Source organism: Microcaecilia unicolor, chromosome 4, assembly GCF_901765095.1.
Source record: "Microcaecilia unicolor chromosome 4, aMicUni1.1, whole genome shotgun sequence".
Classification (NCBI taxonomy): domain Eukaryota; kingdom Metazoa; phylum Chordata; class Amphibia; order Gymnophiona; family Siphonopidae; genus Microcaecilia; species Microcaecilia unicolor.
The window spans coordinates 140,037,442-140,057,194 of NC_044034.1; the positions used below are offsets into that span (position 1 = coordinate 140,037,442).

Genomic DNA, 19,753 nt, shown 5'->3' on the forward strand with positions numbered 1-19,753 from the left:
ACTGAGCCACATAGGGGGCATAATCGAACGGGGCCGGTCATCTATAAGGGGGCCATCTCCGGGGCCGGCCCCGGGAAGCGACGGAGCCAACCGTATTATCGAAACAAGATGGCCGGCCATCTTTTGTTTCGATAATACAGTTGGGGCTGGCCAAATCTCAACAGAAGTCTGCCTGGCACTGATCCTATTCCCAACTACAGGAGCTACCATTGAAGCCCACTACAGTCCACTAAGTAGAAAAAAACATTCCCTTTGTTATATTCTTCTGAAGCAACAGTAGCTAGCTTAGGGGGTGGGTCCAATCAAGCAGATCAGCAGTAGCAGGGAGAGGTGACAGGAGCGTAGTGTTCTCTCTAAGCTACATGGGTGTCCTCCACTCTTATCTATACCAGTGGGGCTGCAGGGAGATGTGACAGAAGTGCAGTGTTCCCTCTAAGCCATGAAAGGTGTCTTCCACCCACATTTATACCAGTGGGGGTGCAGGGAGAGGTGTTAGGACTGCACTGTTTCCTCTAAGCTATGTACATGTTCTTCACCGTATTCATACCAGCAGGGTGCTGGAGAGGTGATAGGAGTGCAATGTTCTACTATGTAGGGTTCTTCACCCAAAATCATGCCAGCAGGGGAGGGGGCAGTGCTGGGGGGGGTGACAGAATGCAGTGTTCCCTCTAAGCTACGTAGGTATCTTCCACGGTCTACTCTCATGTATACCAGCAAGGATACAGGGAGAGGTGACAGGACTGCAGTGTTCCCTAAGCTAGGAATGGGCTAGGTCAGACTAGAGGGGGAAAGAGGAAAAGTGTGGTTTGTAGAGAGGGGAGGAGAGACTGGGCTTGAGAGAAAAGGGGTTGTAGTGAAGATCAGCTGGGCTTGAGAGAAAAGGGAGTAAGATAGACCAGAGGATTCCTTAGGTACAAACATAATAAGCTCTCTGAGGAAGGGAAATGCCTGCTAGACCTGAATGTAATTCACTTTGATTTCATGTTTGGAAAGACAAGTAATCAACTGTAAAAATCAAATCCAACCTCTTGTGCTTCTCTTGCTCTTCCTTTGGCCTCAGGAGTTCTCCTGCAAGCAGATGATCAAAAGCCCCGTGCTGTTCCAAACAGCGCTCTAAAATAGCACTGGAACAGCGCGGGGCTTTACCGCACTGATGATCAGAGATAATTGCATGCAAATTTAAGCATGCAATTATCTCTGATCATGGGGTAGAAGTGCGGGAGAATTGTGCCTGAGCATGCGCTCAGCACAATCCTCCGCACTTGTTTGATAGGTCTGGGCTGTCAAAAGCCCAAACCTGTCAAACACAGGTCTCCAGCCCCCCCTACTCCCGTCAACATGTGCACCCAGTCCCTGGTGGCCCAGTGGGCGACCAAAGCCCCCCCCTCAGTGATAGGGGGGCTGGAGGTCCACTGGACTGCCGATCCCCCCTTAGGTTCAGCTCGGAGCTGGTGTAGGGTTTGCTGTGGCCAGCGACCCAATCTTTGGCACGCTGCTGATCATTGGGGATGAATATGTTTAACCCTGTTTAGCATGCATTGCATGCTAGTTGCGTTCAGAGCCCTCAAACGCGTTGTTTCATGCGCTCGAGGGCTCTGATCATGGGGCGGTAGCAAACACCAGCGCTGGTATGGCGCTAACAGCCTCTAGCACCAGCGTTTGCTTCTGATCATCCCCTTGCTTGTGTCTGTGGTGCCTGCTCTAATGTACACATTTTAACTTCCAGCTAAATAGCCCTGTCATGCTTTGTTTGTTGGTTGGTGCAGGATAATTTGGGCTGACGATCTCCATACATTTAGAAAAGTTAGCTTTTCTGGCTGAAGCTTGTTATTAACTTGCATAAGAAAAGAAATAACTTTGTGGACAGACCATCCTTTGAGATTTGTTGGGAATTTTGGGGCAACATATAATGAATCCTTTTTCATTCCAGCTATCCAGAAGTAGTAACACTTGTTTTTTCTCCTAATGGCACTGTCATGGTTTACTCGGGATCCTGGATTATCCCAGGCTGGGATTCACTCTTTGGAGTGTAAGTCAAAGGTTTTTTAGATTGCTTCCTTGTGCTCCTGCAGTCCTGCATGAAGAACTTAACTGGTTACTTGACAACATGCAGGTTTCTCAAGTGTAGTCCCTGGGTTTGATTTGTCTTTCTGTCCAATCTATATATTGCCTCACTGTTCAAAGGTAAAATATCCTAGTTTTAACTAAGGACTTGGCCACATTTTTCCTTTTAAGTAAAACAATATTAAAAGAATTTAAATGAACCTAAGCTTGTAACTGGTGGGCAGCCGAACAGCACTAGGCTTCAGGCCTTGCTAATTCGATTATTTAAGCAACTGATAATTCAATTACCATAAGCCATCCAGAAAGTTCATCAAAAGTGAATGTCCTGGCTGAGAGAGAGGGGCATTCTGGATGTATTTGGAAGCGGTATTCTTAGGAAAATTAAAATATCAATGGTGAAACTGTTTTTAAAATTTTTTAACGAGGTCTTTATTACAGTGAACAAACAAAAATACATACAGATACAGTGTACAATCTGTTTAGGTAGAAAGAGAACTTAATCTCAATGCTAACAAAACCTCTAATATAAATAATACTAAAGGAAAAAAAAAAACCTCAAACCCCAGAGCCCTAAAAAGGTGATCACACAGAAAAAGCCAAACCAGGTCTTACTCACCCACAGATCCCCAAATCTTTTCCCAAGTCTTGAAAGATTTTCATCTAATAACGGTTAGTTTTCAAATTTATATAGTGTAAAGTCGAGATCTCCACTTAACCAAAAGTGGGTCCCCTGGTGTCTTCCAAGCAGCCGCTAAGGTAAACTTAGCCACATATAGCAATTGGTGCACCAACAATGTCTGATATTTCTGAAATCCTGGGATCGCTCTATTCATGGTGAAACAGTTTGTCTTTTTCAAAATTAAGTGTTCCAGCAGTAATTTTTAATATCATCCTTCCAGTGATGACAAATTTGATTGCACTGTGATCACTATTGTGTAGTGGCCCCACCACCATTACGCTGTTCACCAGGTACTGTGTATGAATAAGGATGAGATTTAAGCGCTTGCTTTAACCCTGCAGGGAAAGTTCCCGGTTCTAAAGGGGAGTTAACAATGAGTAATAAACCAAGGGGCGAGGATAAAAAATTGCACATTTCACAAACTTACAAGGTAAATGGATCATGAAAATAGGTGACACATGTAAAGGATCCCAGATCTTTCTCCAACTTTTCACTTTGTACATCTAACAGTAATAACCCTTGAGACAAGCCATTATGCATTATTCTTTGTTATTATCCTATACTGTTTATTCTAAGCCACATTGAACTCAAACTTGTTTGGGATAATGTGGGATATAAAAGTCACAAATAAATAAATAAATAATAAGAAGATACCAACCTACTGAGAGAGATCTGGACAGGAGCAAGCAAAATGATTAAAGGGAAGGAACGATACTTATATGAGAAAGGCCAGAAAAGTTGAAGCTCTTCAGTTAGGAGAAGAGATGACTGAGGGGGAATCTGATAGAGGTCTATAATATCCTGAGTGGAATATGTAAATAGCTTGCTTATGTTTTCGAACAGTACAAAGAATAGGGGACGTGCAATGAAACTGCTAAAGTACATTTATAACAAATCAGAGAAAATATTTTTCACTCAATGCATAGTTAAGCTCTAGGAACTTGTTACCAGAAGCCATTTTCAATAGGAGCCATCATTAGACCACCAGACCTTTTAAGGTAGGCCGGGGGGGATGGGAGGCCTGCTGCGACTCAAGGAAGGCCAGGAGGGGGAATCAGACTTAGCTTGGATGGGGGGAGGATAAGAAGGAGAGGGGATCAGACTGTTTTCAGGGGGGGGAATGGAGGAACTGTGGACTCCGTTTATGTAGATCCTGTCAAATATTCAGCCAGGACTCGCATAAGTTCTGAGATCAGAACAGACTTTGGTGAGACCCAGATATTCAATTCCAGTGCATGGACATGGCCCGGCATTGAATATCGGGCTAATTTAGTCAGGACAGTCAGCATTTAAGAAATGCTGACTGCTGCCGGCTGAATATTCAGCAGATGGTCTTTATGTGCTGTCATTTTCCAGGGCAGAGCGGGGGCTGGGTTGCACTCATGTCTGTATTTTATAAAATACATGCATATCCACTGGTTTTACTAGCAATATACACACACGATTACTCCTGTGTCAGAGGAGGTATAAATGTGCGTCCCTACTCACCTGGGTGGCTAATGTTATAGAGGCCCTCTTCAACTACACTTTACAAAAACACTTGAGTTTATCAAAACGTTGATGTGGGAACCATCATATCAGTTAACATATGCCACATGTTCACTCTGTGAGCCTTTTGCTATTCTAATCAGCAGGTCCTCTATTAAATCTTTTTTAACATCTTTTAAAATAATTTTTAACAATATTTTTGTTTGTCATAGGTCATTACTAGATGTTCTAAAGCACTACTTGAGATAAAAATTATCCATTTATCCCCAAAATATAAGCTGGCTGATATTCAGCTAGCAGAGGTTTGTGGTTTTTTTCAACGCTGACTATTGCTGGCCAAATTAGCCCAAATATTCAATGTTGGGCCATGTCCAGGCACCAGCTTTCAATATCTACTACTAATCACACCATCACTGGCCGCAAGAGCTTATGCGAGTCCGGGCTGATATTCAGCTAGCACCCACATGACCCTCAATATGGTCCTTTAGCCCCTCTGATCCCCCTCCCTTAGCCTGTGACATCAAGACCCTCCTCCCACCCCCTTCAAACAGCCCCTTTTTCTATCCCCCTCCTCACCAGCCCACAACATCAAGACCCCCTCTCTTTCCCACCCCACTCCCCTAGTCATGATCGCTCCCCAGGTCTACCTCAGAACCCTGGTGGTAGGAGAGAACCCCACTCACTCCTGCCCCTAGTGGCTGCATCATTAAAATAGCTGCCATAACCTCTCACCCAGTTAGATATGTGAATATTGCCTGAGATAAAAGGCAACTGTGATGCCCACTATCGCTAAACATAAATTTGTATGTTGTTTCTTGACAGGAAAGGTTACAAATCTGACGCTACCTCTGCAGTTCTTTTTGGATTTTTGTTGTTTATTATACCTGGAAAAAACCCAAACCTTTCTCTTTCAGATCTTCAGGTATGATTACTTCTAATGTAAATGATTACTTCTAATGTAATGGTGGTGTCTCCTGGCTGTCTTCTCCATCTCCTTTGGCCACCCCCACCATCCTGGTCTGGTTATCCTATTGTGCGTCTCCTAGTTGTCTTCTCTATTTCCCCTGGTCAACCATCACCATCCTGGTTTGGTGTTCCTATTGTGTGTCTCCTGGTTGTCTTCTCCATCTCCTCTTGCCACCCATGCCCATGGAGCCCGCTTTTATTATTTCAGATTATTTTAAAATTATAAAATAGAAATTGGCCTGTTGCCAACAAAAACATATGGGTCATCTGTTGTTATCTTTTTAAGGGTTATCTTATGATGAAAAAAAACAGTATGGGCTGTTGATCCTAATCAGGTAATCTAATACTCCAGAGAACTGAAAAACAGCCAAACACAATCCAAAGGGTTGTGTAAAATGAATGTGAAGAAAATGAGTAAAGTGGGAAATACCCTCAGAAACCAAGGCTCCCGCCAAGGTCTGGTCAACGAGACACTATTATCTGTAAAAGACTTTGTGCCCGTGATCTAGTTTCTTTCATGGGGTAAATGTTCCCTGCTTCACTAATTCAAAATTGCCCATATAAGAGTACAAATTTTAAGTTGAAATGTGGGGTTGTCAAGCCAGCATTTATTAAGCTAAGTTGATGCATGCTATGCTGTAGCTTGAACAGTTTTTGTTACTCAGCTATTAATAAACCTGTAGTATATGGACGAAAACATGAGCATGATTGCAGGACTATAACTATAACTTCTTGCTACTTTGGTGTAAGTTTACAAACCTAATAACCTGCTTCAATGTCTTGGGTTTTTTCTGCATAAATGTGAAGATAAATCTGAAGAAACCGCTACAGTGCCAGATGGTGGCCCAATGATCCTGTGGAAAGAATTTGAGCAATGCATGCCATGGAACATTGTCATTCTTGTTGGTGGTGGGTTTGCTTTAGCCAAAGGATGTGAGGTAAGTGGGGTATCTTTATTTATCCTCACTTTTGTCTCTAGATCAGGCATTCCAATTGTTAGTTCAAGCTTTAGTGCTTACGAAGCTTGATTATTGTAATATTATATATATTGTCTGTACAAAATATCTATTTAGAAGACTCAGAACTATTCAAAATACAGCAATTCGTCTTATATGTGGTCTAGGTAGATTTGAGAATGTTCCCCAGGTTATAAAAGACTCCACTGGTTGCCAGTGGAGGCTAGGGTTCCTTTTAAGCTCTGTTGTTTTGTTTTGTTTACAAGATTTTGAAGGGAGTGGCTCCGTGCTATATGTATTCATTGATTAATGTATTGATCTCCAAATACGGTACTTGCAACGACTTAAATTTATCTGTTATAGAGGCCTATGTTCAAAGAAGTATTTTACTGCCCTGTTTTCATATCAAGTTTCTCAAATTCGGAATCTTCTACCAACTTTGGCGAAATCTCAATCGTGCTATTTAGCTTTTGTAAGCTTATAAAATCAAATCTTTTTAGAAAAAATGTGCTTTCTAGTTAGACATTGACATTGTATTCTTTATTTTATGTTAATCTGTTCATCTTATTGTGAGCTCCAAGTTTTGTAGACTGGTACTATTTTGATTTGCAAGCTACTCGGAACCTATTTTAAGGTGTTGAGGGGAATATAACATTGACATTCTCAACCCAGTCCTCGAGACACACCTAGCCAGACAGGTTTTCAAAATACCCACAATGAATATGCATGAGATAAATTTGCATACCCTACATCCATTGTACATATTCATTGTGGGTATCCTGAAAATGTGACTGCTCTAAATTAAGGGGGTGGAGAGATTACTCTTATTGATTTCTCTGATTCACCACACTTTCCAGATTTTTTTTTAACTTTTGAAGAGATTAAAAATCCATGTGTTGAGGGAGATGAAATATTTAGGAATATCGCTGAACATATCCTTATCTATGAAGAACCTCAAGAAAGTTATTTGACATGTATTTTTTAAATTAAAATCCCTTAGACCTTTAAACATTTTTTGAGTCCTGCAAATTGTGACACAGTGGTACAAGCATTTATGTACCCACTATTTGATTATTGTAATTCATTGTTTCTAGGTCTTCTGAACTGTTTTTTAATGGCATTCCAAGTGGCCCAAAATGCTACTGCATATTGATCTTTGGCTGTTCACGTTTGAACATATCACTCCAATTTTACAGCAATTGCATTGGCTGCCAGTTCTTTGGCAAATTCGCTTTAAAATTTGACATTGATTTTGAAAGTTCTGGCTGATAAAATTCCATCTTGTCTTGCTGCCAGCCTGAAGATCTATGTACCAAACCGTTCCTTGCGGTCAAGTAGCTGGACTCTGCTAGAGGGTTCAAGTTCTAGACATATTAGACATGATGTGGTTGCAGGCCTATCCCTTTGGCATTCATTGCCACTAGGTCTACATTATCATAATGAATCTATACTTTCCTTTCAAAAGCAGCTGACGCCTATTTATTTCAGCAGGCTTTTAAAAAATTTGTTATATTTTATTTGTTTAATATTATTGCTATTAGTATCTTGATTTTATGTTACTTTCAGGCTCATTTTCGAAAGAGAAGGATGTCCATCTTTTGACATAAAATGGAAGATGGAAGTCCTTCTCACAGAGATGTCCAAATCAGTATAATCGAAACCTGATTTTGGACGTCTCCAACTGTAGTCCGTCGCAAGGACGTCCAAATTTCAAGGGGGCGTGTCGGAGGCGTAGTGAAGGCGGGACTTGGGCATTCCTAACACTTGGACCTCTGACCTATATCGAAAAAAGCAAGAACGTCCCTGACGAACATTGGACGTTTTCACCCGGACGTGTTTTTTTTACGAATAAGGCACAAAAAGTTGCCCGAAATGACCAGATGACCACTGGAGGTAATTGGGGATGACCTCCTGTTACTCCCCCAGTGGTCACTAACCCCCTCCCACCATCAGAAAACATCTTAAAAAATATTTTGTGCCAGCCTCTATGCAAGCCTCAGATGTCATACTCAGGTCCATGACAGCGCATGAAGGTCCCAGGAGCAGTTTTAGTGGGTACTGCAGTGCACTTCAGACAGGCGGACCCAGGCTCATACCCCCCTGTTACATTTGTGGAGGAAACAGTGAGCTCTCCAAAACCCACCACAAACCCACTGTACCCATATATAGGTGCCCCCCTTTACCCGTAAGGGCTATGGTAATGGTGTACAGTTGTGGGTAGTGGGTTTTGGGGGGGGGGGGGGCTGAGCACACAAAGTAAGGAGCTATGGGCGTGGCTGGTAAATTGTTAACAGGGGGCTCTCACTCTCGCCAGCAAAGTAAAGAGAGAATTCAGGGAGGGGCCCAGCCCACATTTTGGGATCCATTTGTTAAAGTAGCCATGGAGAACCGGCTCCCAAAATTCTTAAAAACCTTAACAAACGGCTCTTGAGGAGCCTGTGAGAGCCTGCTTCAGCACACCACTGGAGCTATGTTCCCGGGAGCAATTTATGAAGTCCACTGCAGTGCCCCCTAGGGTGCCCGGTTAGTGTCCTGGCATGTCAGGGGGACCAGTACACTACAAAATGCTGGCTCCTCCCACGTCCAAATGGCTTGTATTTGGACATTTTTGACATGGACGTCTTTGGTTTCAAAAATCGCCGAAAGTCAAAACGTCCAGATCCAAGGATGTCCAAATCTAGGGATGTCCAAATTTAAGGATTTGGACGTTTCTGGTGGTATTTTCAAACGAAAGATGGACGTCCATCCTTTTTCAAAAATACGGGTTTCCCCACCCCTGGATTTCGACGATTTGCAAAGACATCCAAATTGCAACTTGGATGTTTCTTTCAAAAATGCCCCTCTTTGTAAGTTTTTAATTGTATGTGATTGTGTACGTTTCTTTGTAAACTCCCTAGATTGGTAGTGGGTGGGGTATAAGAGATTTTAAATAATAATACATTTAATTATAACATATTTCTAGTACTTTGAGCCTGCTCCAAATACCACCCCACTTTAGGCAGATAAATGTTTTCCTTTCAGTGGGCCTTTACAAAGGGCATGCTAGCATTTTTAGCGCACTCTAAAAATACGCATGCGCTGAACACTAGAGATGCTCATATATTCCTATGGGTGTCTCTAGCGTTTAGTACATGCTAGAAACGCTACTGGCACCTTTGTAAAACACCCCCTCAATGACTTATACAGTTATCTGTTTCAGTGCTTAGAATATTTTTAGAAAACACTGATGCAGTCAGTACCTGTGCTGATGACATAATTGGTTGGAAAACTGGTCCTACGGTCTTTCCACTCAATGAATAGCTCGGACTCTTTGCCAGAGGATGTGGCTAGCATATCTGGTTTAAAAAAGGTTGGACAGTTCCTGTATACACATACATACAGGCATACATACAAAAAAACATAAATGCCACAGACACATAAGCACATGAACACATACATAAACACATATCAAACATATAAACGGCGAGTGACCGTACTCGCTCGCAAATGCGCAGTAGAGACTTTCCTCTCTGTCCCGCCCCCGTGTCAATACGTGATGACGGGGGGTGGGACAGAGAGGGAAACTGTGCGAAGGGGAGGGAACCGCCGAGGTTGCCACCGCTCCCCCCCGAGGTTGCCGCTACTGGTGCCCCCCCCCCGGAGTAGCCGCTGCCGCCACCCCTCCATCCGGCCTGTCTCTTCGCTATTCAACTTACATCTCCGCAGCAGCCAGATCAGCTGAGCTGCCGTTTGCCTTCCTTCCCTGCCTGTGTCCCGCCCTCGCCGACGTTACGTCACACGAGGGCGGGACACAGGCAGAGAAGGAAGGCCGACGGGAGCTCAGCTGATCTACCTGCTGCGGAGATGTAAGTTGAATAGCGAAGAGACAGGCCGGGTGGAGCGGCGGCGGTGACTCGGGGGGGGGGGGGGGTACTGGCAGCGGCGAACTCGGGGGGAGGGGAAGGGGCAGTGGCGACCCACTAGCCCGTTTAACGGGCTCAATGGCTAGTATTAATATATGCATGCACACACGCACACACTTCATAAGTTGTTACAGGATACTAAGCATATGACTTCACATGAAAAACATCAATACCTGTTGCTTTTGTGGCACCCTGAGGTTTAAATATAAAATCCATTTTTGAAAATTGTGTGCTGATTGTGTTTTGAATTTCTCTGGCTCTCAGGACCTATAATTTTGTTTTGACTGCAGCTGCTGTTTGATGCCCTCACCCCAGAATCTGCTGCCCTAAGTGACTGTTTGGTTGCAGTAAATAAATGTGTGAAAAGTGATTTTAACCAGAATCTGAAGAGATAGGATTTTCAAATTAGAACAGTCACACAAGTCAAAGGTCTCAAGTATGCCCTCCAGAGACTGTCAGACTTGTGTGAAGAATGCTGAAGTGCAGATAATCAGATGGCTCTTTTTGGGTCTTGAAAATTGAGGAGAATGTAGCAGAAGGTTGAGAACTGGCAAGTGTGTTTATATTTCCAGTGACATTTACCTCCTGAATCAGCTTTAAAACACTAGTCTGAACTGAATCTGCAGCTTGTGGATATTAACATTTAATTTTTTTTCTATGCTGAGATCAGCATTTAGGTGCAAATTACGGTTGCAAAGACATACTACATATGCTTAGTGTTATTCAGTAAGAATTAAGGGGTCCTTTTACTAATGTGCGCTGAAAAATGGCTTGCGGTAGTGTAGATGCGTGTTTTGGGCGTGCACAGAATTATTTTTCAGCGCACCTACAAAAAATGCCTTTTTATAATTTTTGCCGAGAATGGATGTGCGGCAATATGAAAATTGCTGCACGTCCATTTTGGGTCTGAGACCTCACCGCCAGCCCTTGACTAGCGGTAAAGTCTCACATGGTAACTGGGTGGTAATGACCTACGTGCGTCAAATGCCACTTGGCACACATCTGATACACGCATCCGAAAATAAAAATGATTCTTCGGACATGCGTATCAGACGTGCACCAAAAATGAAATTACCGCAAGAGCCATGCAGTAGCCGGGCGGTAACTCCATTTTGACACGTGTTGGGCACATGTAGGCACTTATGCGGCTTATTAAAAGTGCCAATACAGATGAAATAAGAACTAAAAATGTGACAGATGAAAACTATTAAATAAAACCTCTTCAATCTGGTAACTTTTGCAGGTTCTGGATTATCAGTGTGGGTGGGAAAAAGGATGGAAACTCTAAGCAGTTGCCTGTTTGGATAACCGTCTTACTTGTCTGCCTAATGGTAACCACAGTAACAGAAGTGGCAAGTAATCCAGCGACCATCACAATATTTCAGCCAATTCTCTCCTCACTTGTAAGTAAAATGTTTGAAACAAACGGACTGGCGATCATACCTCAGCAGCAATGCAAACCATGTGAAATGGGCTAGGGCTAGGTTTACTGATTTTCATGAGCATATTAGCATGTGTTAACGCTGGAAATATGCACTATGGTTAAAAAAAAAGTCATACTGTGTAAAATGAGACCTGCAGTTTATTATGGGGTCCTTTTACAAAAGCGAGGTGGCATTTTTAGTGCACGCTAAAAATAAACCTGCGTTAAACGCTAGAGATGTCCATATATTCCTATTCGATATACTTTCACCTCGTGCCAGCTATTGTTTAACCACTGACCTCAGCGGTGCCACTCACTGAATAAAACTTCAAATCAGTAAGATTTACGCATCCACCTCATTGGTCTGTGATATATTTCTGATTTTACGTTTTTCTTTTCTTTTTCTCTCTTCTCTATTTTAATATCCACAGTTTATCATTATCTCTATTCACAACTGTGCATTTAATGGCATATACAGCATATATTCCTATGGGCATCTCTAATGTTTAGTTCACACTAATCATTAGCGCACACTAAAAATGCTAGCATGCCTTTGTAAAAGACCCCCTATATGCACTAAAGCATGTTAGCATATAGGAATGAATGTCTTTCAATGTTTGCTGATTATGCTCATCCTTTTTAAAAATTAGTTTTATGTGCATAAAGCTTAGCAAAGAATCACTTATCCTAGATGAGTTTTGCAGAGTTTGGACATTGATAATGAACGGCAATGTTTTGGTGATAGGGTATTATAGAAAAGGGTAGCCTTCTACCTCGTAGATGTTGAAAAGATATTTTGTGCTTTCTGATTTAGTGGATCCTTTTGCTTGCTTGTTCACAGGCAGAAGTGATTGGAATAAATCCCCTTCTGATCATCATTCCAGCAACAATCAGTGCCTCTTGTGCTTATCTCTTACCTGTTTCAAATCCTCCAAACGCCATAGTCTTTACATATGGTCACCTCACAGTGCAGGACATGGTATGTATAGCTTATTAACAACAAGGCAAGCGATCTGCAAAATCCAATATGGGAAAGAAAGCCAGCAGATCAATATAACATCAGAAAGATTTTATTGAAGATACCGTATATAAACCAATTGCCCGACACAGGCCGTGTTTCGCCCACAAAGGGCTGCGTCAGGGGCTACAATAAACAAATAAATCAAATTTTAATAGATAAAACATGAAATATACCTCGTATATTGTTTTATACCTTATATATAATTCATTTGTTTATTCATAGATATATGTGACAATATGGTTGTATGGTGTTTTATATTTCATGTTTTATCTATTAAAATTGATTTGTTTATTGTAGCCCCTGACGCAGCCCTTGGTGGGCGAAACACGGCCCTGTGTCGGGCAATTTGTTTATATATGGTATCTTCAATAAATGTTTCTGATGTTATATTGATCTGCTGGCTTTCTTTCCCATGTATAGCTTATTTCCATTGGAAGCTAAAGGATTCTGTTTGTGCAGAAATCCTTATTTGGGCTTTGTAGAAAAGGCAAATCCACATTCGTAGATAAGTATGAACATCAGCACAGGAAAAAATTTGCATCAGATACCTTGACACTGCATCACCCTCAAAGAAATGAACATTTTATATCACCTTAGAATTATAAGATTTGATGTCCATTTCGTGTAACTTTGAGAAAATCAAAATCTAATCTTTGGAAACAAAGATAACAAAAACATATTGTATGCTCCGCTTAAAAGCACCAGTACACCCAGGGACAAACCAAACCATTAGAAAAGCCTAGGTATATACTAAATAAAGTTTAATATTTAAGTGTATGATGTTCACTTATGTATTTTTACAAGATTGTTCAGTTTATCAAGATCTCAAAATCTAATCTTTCATTTACTAATAACAACAAAGAATGGTAACAAAAACATTGTATTTATTAAATACACAATGACCATTGAAGATAATCATTACAAACATTTTTACATAACTTTTTAAAATGTTGCTGTTGTTTGTTGACAACTTATGGATGTGAAACCTTTTAACACCAAATTACAAAGTCATTTGGCATGGACACTGAACTATTTTATTCTTTTATATGAAAATCTGCATGGAAATAAAACAATTTAATACTTTGTGCAAAATTATATATGAACAAAAATCTTTCTAATTTTGTTGATGAAACCATCTATCAATATACTTTCTCAATGATGTTAACCCAGGACATAGAACTCACACATTAGATCCTTTTTCCCATATCTAACTTTATTTGCAGTTAAAAATTGTAATCGTGTTAATTGTGCTGGGCTACTCTTTGCCTTCCTTTCTTTTCCCCAGCTCCAGTGGGTTCAACATTATAGCACATACCGTGTTTCCCCGAAAATAAGACACTGTCTTATATTAATTTTTGCCCCCCAAAATGTGCTAGGTCTTATTTTCAGGGGCTGTCTTATTTTTCGGGGAAACATCGGGGTTGGCCTGCCCACCCTCCGTCGCTCCCGGAACTAACCTTAAACGCCTCCTTTCACCTTCGCAGCAGCAGGGCAGGCAACTCCTTCCTTCCGTGTCCTGCCCTCGCCTGTCGTAACGTCCGCAAGGGCGGGGCACGGAAGGAAGGAGAGGTCTGCCCTGCTGCTGCTTACTGCGAAGGTGAAAGGAGGTGTTTAAGGTTAGTTCCAGGAGCGACGGAGGGTGGGTGGAGGGGGGCCCGGCGACCTCGGGTGAGGGGGGTGGTGGCCCGGGGGCGGCCTTGTCCGGCTCTCGGTGGCCCTGCTTTCAAACAAAAATTTGCTAGGTCTTACTTTCGGGGGAGGCCTTATATCTACCAATTCAGGAAAACCTCTACTAGGTCTTATTTTCGGGGGATGTCTTACTTTAGGGGAAACAGGGTAGTAGCTGTACCTGCATTCCTCTGCTGGCCCCCATACCCTTCCTGCAGCTGCATCCTTGTAGAAACAGGAAGTTGCATCAGTGGAGGCGGGATGTAGCTGCAAGATGGTTGCTGGGGTCTGTGAAGGAAGGCAGGTACTGCAATGCGCCATTCGCCTTGGGTGAATCTCTTCATAAAGGTGGTTAATAAATATCAATCAATCAATCAATCAATCAATAAATAAATAAATGATGTTGGTTGGACCCATGGGAACTGGAGAAAGGAAGGGAAGGCAGAGAGTAGCCCAGTACAGCAGCAATGTTGGACCCATGGGAGCTGGAGAAAAGGAAGGCAGAGAGTAGCCTGGCACAGCAGTGATGGACCCATGGGAGCTGGAGAAAGGAAGCCTGCTTCCCTCCTCTTCCTTCAACGCCGCAAAATGGCGGCGCCCAGCCCTGCCCAGTGTATCCTGGAATTCGCTGGGTGGGGCTACACACCATATAAGGGAGTTTCTCCCTTATAAGGTGTGTAGCCCCACCCAGCACATCCCAGGATACACTGGGCAGGGCTGGGCGCAGCCATTTTGCGGCATCGAAGGAAGAGGAGGGAGGTAGGCTACCTCCCTCTTCCGGCCCACAAGGTAGGGGGGGTAGGGAGAGGGGGGTGGGTAGGCAGGGAGAGGGTGGTGGATTGATCACTGGACCACTAGGGACCCTTTGCTGGGGGGGTTGGGGGGGCTGGAGACCCACCGGATCTCCAGCCCTCCCTGAACCTGGGGGGGGGGGGATCATCAGGGGGGAACTGGCGGTCCGGCGCACCTCCAGCCCCCCTGTTGCTGGGGGGGGGGGGCTGGTCACCCACTGGGCCACCAGGGACTGGGTGCACATGTTGACGGGAGTTAGGGGGGGCTGGAGACCCACCAGATCTCCAGCCCTCCCTGAACCTGGGGGGCAGATCGTCAGGGGGACCGGAGGTCCACCGGACCTCCAGCCCCCATTGCTTGGGGCAGGGGTAGTTGGGGCCTGGTGGTCCCATGGACCTCTAGCCCCTGTATTTGACAGGTTTGGGCTTTTGACAGCCCAGACCTGTCAAACAAGTGTGGGAGTATTGTGCTGAGCGCATGCTCAGGCACAATTCTCCCGCACTTCTACCCCATGATCAGAGATAATTGCGTGCTTAAATTTGCATGCAATTATCTCTGATCATCGGTGCGGTAAAGCCCCGCGCTGTTCCAGTGCTACTTTAGTGTGCTGTTTGGAACAGCGTGGGGCTTTTGATCATCTGCTTGTTGGGGAGGATGTTAACAATGTTGGCTACTGTTAAGTCAGGTTATTTTAGCCCAGGGTCTCACTGCATAAAATGGGACTGTTCTGTCTCCATATTCAGGGCTGGCAGAATGCGGTAAGTAGGGTATACAGGGCAAGGGGCACCAACATTCGGGGGCGTCTGGCTTTAGCCGTCCCCAGCTGCCCTGCTCTTTTTCACTGCCACCGCTCTGCCTCTAGACCAATGGTCTGCTGCGCCAGCACTGTGTACTCCTCTGAGTCATAACATTAACTACTTTTGTGAAACCAGCAGTAGTTAATCTGTGGCTTGGAGGAGCACGCTTTGCCACCGTGCCAGACCCGTTTGACTAGAGGCAGAGCTGGAGGTAGGAGCTGATCCAGGGGATGGGTGAGAGAATGGAGCTGGAGCTGGGGCTGAAAAAGGAGGCAGGTGGAAGAAGGGTGGAGGGAGAAGAATCTTTGGGCTGGGCTGGGCTGTGGTGGGTCAGGGGAGACTGACAGTTTGCAGTGTGTGTGTGTGTGTGGGGGGGGGGGGGGGGGGGGGGCGCCAGAGAACCTAGCACCAGCCCTGCTCATATTCATGGAGCTAGGGTATATTGTGATGTATATTTGAGTATTATTTGTATTTAATTGCATTGTAGGTGTAATAGATAGCACTGTGTATTAGTACTGCTTTTCCTATAGTTTGTAGTGTCTTCTGATTGACTCCTTGTAAACTTTCCTTATTTGCAGTTAGCTCTGGCCAGCCCTCCCTCTCTGCCCTTGTGGGCTGTGTGAGAGAAACCAGTTTTCCTTGCTTGACTCTTGTGCATCATATAGTGAGCTCATAGTTCTAACCCTTATCACAGGGAAATGTTTGACTTGTGCATCTATTGTGAGCTCTTGCTTCTTTTGACTCTTGTGAACTATGTTATATTTTCTGAGGTATTTGAATTTCTATATAATATCCATCCTCCTCTCCTCCTCTCTTGACATGTTTTCCTGTCACATGGTGTGTGCTGATTGGTTGGCTGGTCTTTTGTTCTCTCTGTGGATTAACTTGTTTTTATAACCACGTGCATACATAAAGGAATTATTCAAGCCAATCAGCTTCTTCTCGGAGAAAGTTGTTTGTGACCCCTGAGGCAGGCGCTTTGGCGCCGAAACATGGACTGTGTCGGTTCCTTGATATGAATATTCTGAATAAACTGTTTTTTGATATTATCTCCCTATTGGTTTGCGCATTTGTCAGCCTCTACTTTTACTGTTTTGCTTTGACTCTCCGTGGAGGCTCCGCCTGTCTTCTTGGATTTGAGTATCATGATCTACCGCATCAAAGGCCCTGGACATGTCAAATTGGAGTACAAGGACCTTCCTCCCCTTGCTAGGTTCCCTTTTGATATTTTGCTCAGAAATGATATTAGTGTCGGTTCCTGTGTTGAGGTGGGGTCTGGATCCTGATTGAGAGTGGTGTAGGATGGAACGTCGCATCAGATACTTTCTCAGGTGTTGAGATACCAGCCCTTCCAGTAGTGGAATGGAGGCAACTGGTCTGTAGTTTTGTAGAGTTGCTGATCTTGGCTGTCATGTTCTTGGGAACTGGGGTTAGTATTATGCTGCTTTTATTCCTGGAGGAGGTTCCTTCATGTAACAGGATGGATATTTGTTCCACTGGTAAGTCCAGGAACCAACCAGGTGCATTCCTCATGATATTGTTAGGGCATGCATCAAGCATACATTGTGATTTTGCCTATTTTTGAAGTAAGGCATGGATTTCCAGTGTGTTTGACTTTTTGAATGAGACCCAGGATCTATCAGAAATATATTGGCTCATTGTAATAGCCCTTGTTGTCTAGGTAGTTATCGATAGAAAATTTTGGTTGAGGTAGTTGTGCCCTAATTTTGACAATTTTCTGATTGAAATAAGTGGCCAGGTCCTGCGCTGATGGTGGTGTCTCATTTGTGGGCATCACTTTCTGGACATCACTTTTAGCATCTCAAGCTTTATTAGAACATCCCTCAATTTTTTTTGCCATCTCAGGAGTCCATTCTGTTGCACATCTTAACAGGAGGTTTGCCATCCTGCAGTGGTACTAATCACTCTGCAATATCACTCATTGCATATTGAACAGATGTGCCACAGGACAGATCCCTGAGGCCATCCATGTGCCATTACCCTCTCTCTCCATTTTCCAGTATTCCATTACTCGATCAGTTGCTGTCTCTGTCCATCACTGCTAAACTTTTCCCTTTATTCATCAGTATCCTATTTGGCAAAGTGAAAAAAAACATATCCTGTGCCCATTTCTGATCTCTTTCTTTGATCACACTGAGATATTGATCAGATTTGTTTGGCATGATCGCTGTCTGCTAAAAGACGTTCAGTAGCACTGGAAACCTCTTTTCAGGTCTCGTCTCTGTTTTCACTATCTCTTTCTTTCAAATTACAGGTGTTTAAAAAATAGTATTTTAGAACGTGCCAACAACTTGATGTGGACGCCAAGCTGTTCATATTTTCAACTCGGATATTTGTAAAATGGCTGTGTCAGTAAATAAATGTGCATTCCTACAGGTATTTTAGGAAAGGCTCTGTGTTGGCATATCCTTTTCTAAAATGCCACCAGAACTGAGAACGTTCTGACTTGGATTTCTCAATTCTGATCTCTTCGTTCTATGTAAAATGTGTTTATCCCATGTACGCTTAAACACTGCCAGTCTTCTGGAGCTTAAAATGTCTACTGACTATATTTGTCTAATTACCGTTTACTATATATGTTGACATGATGGTGATCACGTTTCCTAAAAGAAGGATTAGCACTGTTGGCTTTAAGAAATGTCTATATGTTTCTTTCTTAGATAAAAACAGGACTTGGAGTTAATCTAATTAGTATTATAAGTCTCTTCTTTGGACTGTACACCTGGGGAATTCCAATGTTCAACCTCAACACTTTCCCAGAATGGGTTCTGCTGAAAAATGGTACATCCTCATCTCCATAAGGAACAACTGTAAGAGTCTGGAAGCTGGAGGACTGAGGCAGTGCAAGTTTCTGGCCCATAACCTGGAAGAGTTATATCAATAGAGAGAGGGTTCACGAATCTACCTAATAAGATTGGACATATTATTTATTCCCTTTGGAAACTATTTTAGCTATTTCCTTGACTTTCACAATCTGTTTTTATCTCAGTTGATTTTTCAAATTAAACTTTACTTTTGGCCTTAATTATTGATAATGTTATGTATGATTAGGGCTGGGAATTTGTAATGGAAACATGAAATGAGTTTCACTGATAAACGATATTTAAAAATATCCATTTTTCATTAGGAAAAATGCTCCATCCTCTATATGTTTTGTAAAAACCCAGGATAGTAACTGACTGTGCTGTACTGGTTGCTATATGTACTGGGAGCGTCTGGCATTTTCTGTAGTGTAGTTAAGCTCCTGCATGAAGGACTCACTGATAGTCTCTTCCCTCTGCAACCTTTTGGTGGGCTTTTCCTGAGCCTGGGCCCATGTACAGTAGGAGACAGCTGTTAATTGGCTGCCCAATTGGATTTGAATCTAATTAAAATGCTTTTGGAGATGTGATAAAACTGATTTTTCTTCTTTCTTTTACAAAAAATAAAACATACTTCTCACACCTCATCTTAATGTCACTGTTTTCATGCTATGCAAAAATGTTTTTTTTCAGTTAAGGCCTTTATCTTCTAGAGATGTCTGCAAAATGATACAAAAGTTCTCATATTTTCTCTCAGATTCCTCTTGTTTCTTACAGTGCATAGAGGCCATAGAGATGTCAGAGTACCAGGATGCAAATTTTGGCATTGCAAGAGTGACTTTTTACATTTTGACAATAGACAAAAAATAAAACTTCAGGGGCCCTTTTACTAAGCTGCACTTAAAGGGGTCATGCAATATAATAGGACATTTTTGGTTAGACCTGTTTCAATAACTTAATAATTAGCTATATCATTAATATTATGCTAACATTGTATTATATCTCTTGTATTTTAATTCCAGTGCTGTTAAATATGTAGATTTTAGATACTGTTTCACAGTAGTTCTATTATTAAGTTTCAATTTACTGTTTTCAAGTTTACCCAGTGGCGTTCCTAGGGGGGCTGACACCCAGGGCGGATCGCCGATGCGCCCCGCCCCCGGGTGCAGCGCCCC

At 42.9% G+C, this 19,753-nt stretch overlaps 1 protein-coding gene across 1 annotated transcript in view; it reads left to right on the forward strand.

The window, feature by feature from the left end:
• Positions 1 to 19,213, forward strand: part of LOC115468727 (solute carrier family 13 member 1-like) — a 71,336-nt gene extending 52,123 nt beyond the window's left edge. Inside the window, 4 exon segments of the mRNA XM_030200658.1 lie at positions 11,299 to 11,343; positions 11,346 to 11,458; positions 12,320 to 12,457; positions 18,438 to 19,213. Of these exon segments, the coding sequence (XP_030056518.1) occupies positions 11,299 to 11,343; positions 11,346 to 11,458; positions 12,320 to 12,457; positions 18,438 to 18,578 (437 nt within the window). The 3' untranslated portion in view covers positions 18,579 to 19,213.
• Positions 19,214 to 19,753: the final 540 nt, after the last annotated feature.